This window comes from Gymnoscopelus braueri (assembly GCF_963280865.1).
Source record: "Gymnoscopelus braueri genome assembly, contig: SCAFFOLD_437, whole genome shotgun sequence".
In the NCBI taxonomy this organism is placed as follows: domain Eukaryota; kingdom Metazoa; phylum Chordata; class Actinopteri; order Myctophiformes; family Myctophidae; genus Gymnoscopelus; species Gymnoscopelus braueri.
In genome coordinates this window covers 15,757-25,000 of record NW_027660939.1, presented here as the reverse complement: position 1 = coordinate 25,000, position 9,244 = coordinate 15,757, and the positions used below count along the sequence as shown (strand labels likewise).

General features: G+C 44.3%; 1 protein-coding gene across 2 annotated transcripts in view; it reads left to right on the top strand.

Annotated features, from left to right (window-relative positions):
- LOC308081035 (ATP-binding cassette sub-family B member 6-like) overlaps positions 1-9,000 on the top strand; it is a 14,788-nt gene extending 5,788 nt beyond the window's left edge. For both annotated transcript variants that reach the window (XM_080457441.1, XM_080457442.1), the window contains exons 3-8: positions 1,466-1,703; positions 3,407-3,520; positions 5,477-5,666; positions 7,126-7,218; positions 7,358-7,550; positions 8,871-9,000. In XM_080457441.1, coding sequence (XP_080313567.1) covers positions 1,466-1,703; positions 3,407-3,520; positions 5,477-5,666; positions 7,126-7,218; positions 7,358-7,550; positions 8,871-8,913 — 871 coding nt within the window. In that variant the 3' untranslated portion in view covers positions 8,914-9,000. The remainder of the gene's footprint in view (positions 1-1,465; positions 1,704-3,406; positions 3,521-5,476; positions 5,667-7,125; positions 7,219-7,357; positions 7,551-8,870) is intronic.
- Positions 9,001-9,244: the final 244 nt, after the last annotated feature.

The following is a 9,244-nucleotide window of genomic DNA, read 5'->3' as shown; positions in this document are numbered from 1 at the left end:
TGATTGCTTCAGTTGATGTTGCTGTTTTATACTCTTACTGTACTATTTATTATTATTATTTTACTAACTTGTTAGCCTGGTAAACCCTCCCTCCGGAAATCTCATTTCCATTTGATTCCAGGAGTGAGTCTGGCCTGAACGCCCATTGTGGGTGTTTCTAGCGCATTACCAACTAACCGAGCCTATCAGCGTCGTCGCTCATCGTTCTGTGATTGACAGCGACAGTTGGCCAATCAGGTGGCGAGTTCGAGTGAGCCCGAATGAAGCCGAGTGCAGCCTGAGTGCAGCCGACAAAAGACGAACGGCAGCCATTGTTGTTTGTGCGAGTGCCTTCGCTTCTTATTTTCGGCTTTAAAACGCTCTCAAACTTCTTTTTTTAGGCACGGAATTTACTTTTAAGATATCGTTTGGATAGAATTGAGTTGTTTAACTTCATATATGTGGTCAATTAATCATGACAGAGCCTATTTAAAAATAAAAATTCAGTGAACCGGCAGGGGCGGGCAGTGATACGCATGTATCCGAATAAGGCAACCTATTTTGGGCATGGCCATCTCAAAAGTCCCGTTGCGTCACATTAGCTCTGGAGGTGGTAAAAATGCACTGCAATTGGCTGAAGGGGAAGAACGATCATTGGCTGAAGGGGTTGTCAGTCAACAGTATTACTCCCGCCCAACTCCAGCCCACAGCCAATATTGCAGAATGGGCGATCATGCCAGACTCACTCCTGGAATCAAATGGAAATGAGATTTCCGGAGGGAGGGTTTACCAGGCTAGTAACTTGTAGCTGTCCTTTAACAATTATTGTGCAGCTACAATGTATCGTGAACCTAGTACAGTATCTAGTATCGTGATTCGATTCGAATCGTATGGTGAGTTGAGTGATATCTGATATAATAATTGCTGTTATGGCCGATAACCATATAAACCGATATGATGTCATTCTGTACAAAAAAATAAAAATCTTATTTTTGTCCATTCTGGAAAAGGCATATAAACACTCAATTTGGAAAAGCAATGGCTTTCTTTTTTTTAAAAGATATTTTTGGGGCCTTTTCTGCCTTTTATGTATAGTTTTATAGTATAGATGGACAGGAAACAGAGGAGAGAGATGGGGAGAGACATGCAGCAAAGACCGCCAAGAACGGGACTCGAACCCGCGGTGCGCTGTCAGGTGCCCGGACCTCTAGGTCAGCGGTCCGGCCCCCGATATATTATTCTGATATCGCTTCGATACTGATATTACATTTTTTGTGATACTGTATGGGGTGATGCTAACAGAATGGTTCAGTCATGAGACGTTATTTCTCTTTATTCCATGCTTTGCAGTGGAGGGGAGCTGCCCGGCTACGTGCTTCTGTACGGCTGTTTATTTCTCTTTATTCCATGCTTTGCAGTGGAGGGGAGCTGCCCGGCTACGTGCTTCTGTACGGCTGTTTATTTCTCTTTATTCCATGCTTTGCAGTGGAGGGGAGCTGCCCGGCTACGTGCTTCTGTACGGCTGTTTCTCGGCGCTGGGCTGGGTCTGGGCCGTGGTCCTGCTCAGGGTGGAGAGACGCAGGGTGCTGGTGATGGACCGCACCCGAGGACACAGCGCCGCTCTGCTGCTCTTCTGGGCCCTGGCCTTCTGTGCAGAGAACCTGGCCTTTGTTTCCTGGTTCAGCCCTCACTGGTGGTGGGCTCTGGAAGACCCCCAGCAACAGGTGAGAGAGAAGGGCCTTACACAGGAGGGGGGGGGGGGGGGTTACAGAACATTTTCAGATGGGGTCCACGGCCAAATATATCTCACTTTGTAGCCTGGGCCACAGGTCTAAATGGGTTACTCTGTTCTACCTTGCTGGTCCATTTTGCAAGATTTGAGCCAATCAAATGCTATAGGATTGTGGTTGTATCTATCTAATCATAAGATTGTGACAAAACATATATATATATATATATATACTTTATTGCTGTCAAACAGAATAGCAAGTTCTTAAGTTATTTGATTTAATGCTGTTCACTGATAAGGCTGGCTAGAGTGTGTACTTTGTGTGTGTTTCATGGCCAGAGTGTGTACTTTGTGTGTGTTTCATGGCCAAACTCAACTCAGTCTCAATTCTGCAGTATCTGCTCTTTATGAGCTACTGTAAAATGTGTTTACAACCGGACGGAAGGATGATTATTTCTTTAAGCTGTGTGTGTGTGTGTGTGTGTGTGTGTGTGTGTGTGTGTGTGTGTGTGTGTGTGTGTGTGTGTGTGTGTGTGTGTGTGTGTGTGTGTGTGTGTGTGTGTGTGTGTGTGTGTGTGTGTGTGTGTGTGTGTGTGTGTGTGTGTGTGTGTGTGTGTGAGACATGGGAGTAATGACAAGACAAAAAAAGCATGAGTCATACAATGAGAAGAACGGGCCTACTGTAGATTCGCTGAGTCACTGCCCAGTCAAACCGTTTCACTCCCCCAGTGCATTTCCTTTAACCAATCAGATACAGGAGATGATGGGTTATTGCTCCTCCCACAGTGCGTTTGCTCCAAACAGACTTAGTGCTGATAAAGTTCCCATGCACGGTGACCTTTGCTTCTTATTGGTTCATGCACGGTAACCTTTGCTTCTTATTGGTTCATGACGTCCACTAAGTTAAAATAAACATAATCTGCCTCCTGATAAGTCTTGCATTTAATTTATTATACTTGATCATAACCTGATTGTCAAAGGCCTGGCGGAGACTGTTTTGCACCCTGTCCATCCGTCTGTCCATGTGTCCGTGTGTGTGTGTGTGTGTGTCTGTGAACAGGAGTGCTCCGTTTTGAACAAAATGCCTCAAATCATGAACACAGCGTGCGGTTTCCGTGAAATTTTGCACGTACATTCCCACTAGGTCGAGAAAGAAATGCCATTTGAACATTTTCAAATCGCCCTCATGGTGGTGCTATAACAGGCCGATTCATGTTTTTACCGGGCGTGCCACACTATGAGCTTGTAGATCTGCTATTTTTTTAAAAATGTCTCTGTCTTCAGGTTCACTTTGCTCTGTGGTTGATGGTGTAAATGTCTCTGTCTTCAGGTCCACTTTGCTCTGTGGTTGATGGTGTAAATGTCTCTGTCTTCAGGTCCACTATGCTCTGTGGTTGATGGTGTAAATGTCTCTGTCTTCAGGTCCACTTTGCTCTGTGGTTGATGGTGTAAATGTCTCTGTCTTCAGGTCCACTATGCTCTGTGGTTGATGGTGTAAATGTCTCTGTCTTCAGGTCCACTATGCTCTGTGGTTGATGGTGTAAATGTCTCTGTCTTCAGGTTCACTTTGCTCTGTGGTTGATGGTGTAAATGTCTCTGTCTTCAGGTCCACTATGCTCTGTGGTTGATGGTGTAAATGTCTCTGTCTTCAGGTCCACTATGCTCTGTGGTTGATGGTGTAAATGTCTCTGTCTTCAGGTCCACTTTGCTCTGTGGTTGATGCGTTACCTTGGCACCGGCACACTCTTGCCACGGAGACCATACATGCTGCTAATCAATGAAGACGAGCGCGATGTCGAGCATGACGGACAGGTAATCACACACAGTTTAGTTTTCTCTTAATCCAGAGCGATTTACAGTAAGCAAGGACACAAGATAATACATCATAATACATCAAATGCTACTACAATAATAGTAATCTAATAATAAAGTAACACATAAGTAAACCAATAATCTAATAACTAATACATACGTAAACCAAGAAACAATCATCAGCCTACATTGAAACTATACACACTATAGGATGCCAGGTCAACAATGACCATCTGTCTACATAACATGCTATCTAAGTTACATTTTAGCCTTTGCATAATCCTGCAAGGTAGTCAAGGCTAGGGCAAGTGCTACGGGTTAAGGTGGAGTCTGAAGAGGTGAGTCTTCAGATTACAGCAGAAGATTGGTGAGTGAGTCAGCAGTTCTAACTGCAATGGGGAGTTCATTCCACAGTTTGGGAGTCAGAAGGGAGAAGAGTCTGGGACGTGTGGAGCGTTGTCCCGGGTGTTTTAGCGAAGGTTCTGACAGCTTCCCTGTGTGAGCTGATCTGAGTGAGCAGGGAGGGGTTGTAGGGTTGGATCAGGCTTTGAAGATACAGGGGTGCCACACCTTTGGTTGCTTTGTAGGCCAACGTCAGTGTTTTGTACTCTGTGAGGGCAGTAACTGGCAACGGCACACTCTTCTTCACACACACACACACACACACACACACACACACACACACACACACACACACACACACACACACACACACACACACACACACACTCCTAGCAGCTTCATATAGACAGTGCATGGTACTTGTGTCACAATAATACATTCCAAATGTAAGTCGTTTTAGTTTTAACACATTGAGTGCCAAAAACGTCTATGGCCGTTTAAAAAATAAAAATAAATATATATATATATATATATATATATATCTTTTCCTTCACAGCATCAGGAGATATAATTTTTCGAAGATTTAGACTCCCATCCACTTCCTGGTTAACTTATTACTTTAAAAGCCTGTATCTCGGCTCCTGTGTACTTTTTTACTATGTATTTTTGACTATTTTCAACTGGCTGCAACTATAGAACGGATCACCGAATGTTTTTAAAAAAAAATCCCCGATTCTACGAGACCCCTGTGTGTGTGTGTGTGTGTAATGAGGGGATCACCGTGAGGACGGTGATCACTGAAAATATTTTGTGACTACTTGGAAAAAGGTACAAAAATGGTTAAAAACTGCCAGCTGTACCCTTTCTAAAAAAAAACTTTGGCACTCAATGTGTTGTTAATAATCAGTATAGAGGGAATAATGCACCCAAAAATGAACATTTAAGTCATTATCTACTTTTCTTTTTTTGTGGTATAATAGTTTGTCAGTGGAACTTTGCAGCCGCTTTCTCCAGTTTTTAGAGTTCCAAAAAGATAAAATAACCCTTGATTGTCTCATTCTTATCACATTGGGTGCCAGCATTTTATAATAACGGATTACGTTCGGTGCCGAAATCTCACCGTTGTGCTGCGCAGCGCTGTTTACTCCACGACGTGCATTCCATGTGAAAAAAAGCATGCCTCCATTTTGCCCGATGGTCCTGGCTAACGCCTGGAACGATAACATCTCTCACGCGAGTAACAATGGCGGAGCGATCGTGCATACAAAATGAGCCGTTTTTGGAAAAGTTTTCCGGAGTTATAGGGGTTTTAGAGAAGGAGATGTGATCCATCTGTCCTCTCCTTCTCAGAATCACTACGGGTGAAGTTGAGGGGCGGTGAGGTGAGCGAGCGTGCGCGGTCCTGTGAAACTTTCGCGCGCGTGCTGGTTTGTGCACGCGCTCGCGGGCGGCACGAGCTGGTTTGTGGTGAGCTTTTGTTTTCACCGCACCGCGCAGGAGGACAAAACAACAATGATCGCGGCACGATCACCGCTGATCCGGTAACGCCCGCGTGAACCGCTTGCCGTGTGTTACAACCTTTACATGTATTTCTTATGTATGTGTCTCTGCCAGGCCCTGCTGGGTGGGGCAGAGGACAACCAGTCTACCTGGCAGGGCTTCAGAGAGAAGGTCCGTCTGCTGCTTCCCTACATGTGGCCCAGAGGAAACCTTTTCCTCCAGCTGCTGGTCATGCTCTGCCTGTGTCTGCTGGGAGCCGAGAGGGCCATCAACGTCTTTGTGCCCATCTACTACAAGAATATAGGTGAGAGATGGTTTCTTTGTGCCCATCTACTACAAGAATATAGGTGAGAGATGGTTTCTTTGTGCACATCTACTACAAGAATATAGGTGAGAGATGGTTTCTTTGTGCCCATCTACTACAAGAATATAGGTGAGAGATGGTTTCTTTGTGCCCATCTACTACAAGAATATAGGTGAGAGATGGTTTCTTTGTGCCCATCTACTACAAGAATATAGGTGAGAGATGGTTTCTTTGTGCCCATCTACTACAAGAATATAGGTGAGAGATGGTTTCTATGTGCACATCTACTACAAGAATATAGGTGAGAGATGGTTTCTTTGTGCCCATCTACTACAAGAATATAGGTGAGAGATGGTTTCTTTGTGCACATCTACTACAAGAATATAGGTGAGAGATGGTTTCTTTGTGCCCATCTACTACAAGAAAATAGGTGAGAGATGGTTTCTTTGTGCCCATCTACTACAAGAATATAGGTGAGAGATGGTTTCTCTGTGCCCATCTACTACAAGAATATAGGTGAGAGATGGTTTCTTTGTGCCCATCTACTACAAGAATATAGGTGAGAGATGGTTTCTATGTGCACATCTACTACAAGAATATAGGCTATATCACACGTTTCCAAATGTATAAAATGTATACAAATCTTTTGAAAATAGCAGATCTACAAGTTCACAATGGGTCGCGATGCAACACTTTGTGAGCTTGTAGATCTGCTATTTTCAAATGGCCCAAATGTATATTGGGCTGAAGTGGTTAATGTATGTTTTGTAATAATAATCAAAATCTACAAACTAACTAGAAACGAAAGTTTTCAAATAATTGTAGTGGAGTAAAAGTAAAACTCCTTGCAACATGCAACTACTTGCAACCACTATCCCCAGTGGCAGTTGTAAGGAGTTGCATTGGTGTGACATGGCCTTACACGCTTGAGGGACAGTTGTGTCTTAACCACGTGGGTTGAACAACATTTTTTAGCATTTGATTGTTTATGATATCATCTTTTTGAGCTCCGGGCACTGGGGGCGCTTTGTGCTCGGAAGTCATGTGGGAACCTCACATGACTCTGTCCGTTTGACAGCTATGGTGCCCGAAACGTATCCAAGTCAATACCCTGTCTCCCTTCCCTCTTTTAGGGCGAGGGTTCCTAAACTCAGGCAAACTGACAAGCACTTGGCTATTTTCAAAAATGTTGTCAAGGTAATATTTGACAATTTGGCCAATTTGTTTGACCACATTTTATTGTATAGTTTGTTGGATACTTTTTATTATTTCATTTTAGAGGTATTAAAAAAGGTCTTAAAAGTCCTTCAATTGTAACTTTATAAATGTGCAGATACCCTGAATACTACTTGTACTGTTGGTTTGTCTACTGGTGAGTGAGAAAACAATGTTGCACATTAAGATAATCATCTGAGGACCCCTCTGGCTCTCTCTCTCTCCCTCCCTCTCTCTCTCTCAGTGAACGAGCTGACGGATGGAAGCAGCTGGAACTCTCTGGCCACCACTGTGTGCATCTACGTCCTGTTCAAGTTCCTGCAGGGTGGAGGGGCAGGTACAGTTAAAATAAACACTATTGTTATTATAAAACCTTATTTTTTGTATATTTCAGTACTTGGGACACCTGTCACATTATTGTGAGGATGATACCGTTCAAATCATTTTGACTCCATCGGTCGTGTCCGTGTGTCCAGGTGCGTCCGGCTTCGTCAGCAACCTGCGCTCCTTCCTGTGGATTCGGGTGCAGCAGTACACCAACCGCGTGGTCCAGCTGTGTCTGTTCGGCCACCTGCACTCCCTGTCGCTACGCTGGCACCTGGGCCGCAAGACCGGAGACGTCCTGAGGAGCATCGACCGCGGAACCTCCTCCATTAATAGTCTGCTCAGGTAGGCTGTGAGAACCTCCTCCATTAACAGTCTGCTCAGGTAGGCTGTGAGAACCTCCTCCATCAACAGCCTGCTCAGGTAGGCTGTGAGAACCTCCTCCATCAACAGCCTGCTCAGGTAGGCTGTGAGAACCTCCTCCATCAACAGCCTGCTCAGGTAGGCTGTGAGAACCTCCTCCATCAACAGCCTGCTCAGGTGGTAGGCTGTGAGAACCTCCTCCATCAACAGTCTGCTCAGGTAGGCTGTGAGAACCTCCTCCATCAACAGCCTGCTCAGGTAGGCTGTGAGAACCTCCTCCATCAACAGCCTGCTCAGGTGGTAGGCTGTGAGAACCTCCTCCATCCTCAGGTAGGCTGTGAGAACCTCCTCCATCCTCAGGTAGGCTGTGAGAACCTCCTCCATCCTCAGGTAGGCTGTGAGAACCTCCTCCATCCTCAGGTAGGCTGTGAGAACCTGTGTATGTTGTTAATACAATATAACTTATTATTATATAATAATTATATAATTATTATAATTGAGGATAATTATATTTTGTCTCCCTGCTCTTCTATTGAGACGTTTAGATTGTGTCTCACCTAGACACAGGATCTGACACCAATTATGACCTGATGGTCAAGATTCAATTTATCCCCTGAGCAAGCAGGCCGGCTCTATTAGCTCAATGGCAAACATTTCAGCAGGAAACCGGGTTCAAATCCGGTGCAGAAGAGGAAAGTTGCGTAGTGCAGCTTTAAGATTGTATTGGGCCAATGTCTGCATAACGTAAACCTTGCTAGAGGTTTGGATATTGTAAATATCGTAGTATTATAGCATTGTTTGTCCTCCTGGTTTTAAAGACAGCGTTATAGTAAAGCGTTGCCAGGTCTGCTTACTATAAGTGACTTTGGGCTTGTTTGACTGTATATAGTTGCTTGTAAATATTGGTGGTTGTGTTTTTTTGGGGGGGGCTTGTTTCTCAAGTGTAGTTGCTTATTTGGGCTTGTTGTCTAATGTTGTTAATCCAGTGGTTCTTCTCAAACATTTTCATGTCAAGGACCCCCAGATTCGTCCGTGGACCCCCATCTGAAAACATGTTATGATCAGAGACCCCCCGCCCCCCCCCCCCCCTACAAGATTTGTTGATATTTTGTTGATATGAAATATTCCAAATATATATATGTTTCATCATGCAGCACAGTCCAGTCCAGAAATATGAACCCATCGGTGTATTTCTCTCTTCTTTTCCCCCAGGAGGATAAGCTGAATAAACATAAACATAATAATACCAATGCCTTTTAAATCCGTAGTAATGACCATACTGTCCTCCTCTGTGTCTCTCAGGACAAGCTGTCGTGGCAGAACGAGTACGACATCTTCAGCGTGAGCGGGATGAAGCACGACAACCTCCTCCTCTTCCTCGGCATGGAGAAGAGAACCAACAACCTGGACATGGAGCTGTGGCTCATCACCGCCTACCATGAGAGGGTAGGCAGCAGTGTTGATTTCCTCCACCAAAACTATGACGTGATGATGAAAACTAAATATAAACTAATCTATGATCACTAAAACTAAGACTAAATATATTGACAATTTCGTCAACAAATAAAAACTAGACAACATGTTTAGAGAGAGTCTAGTGGAGAAGAGATCCAGTAGAACTAAAAGACAAGTCATTTTATGTTTAGCTGCGCTCGGGTGTGCGCTCTGACAATAGC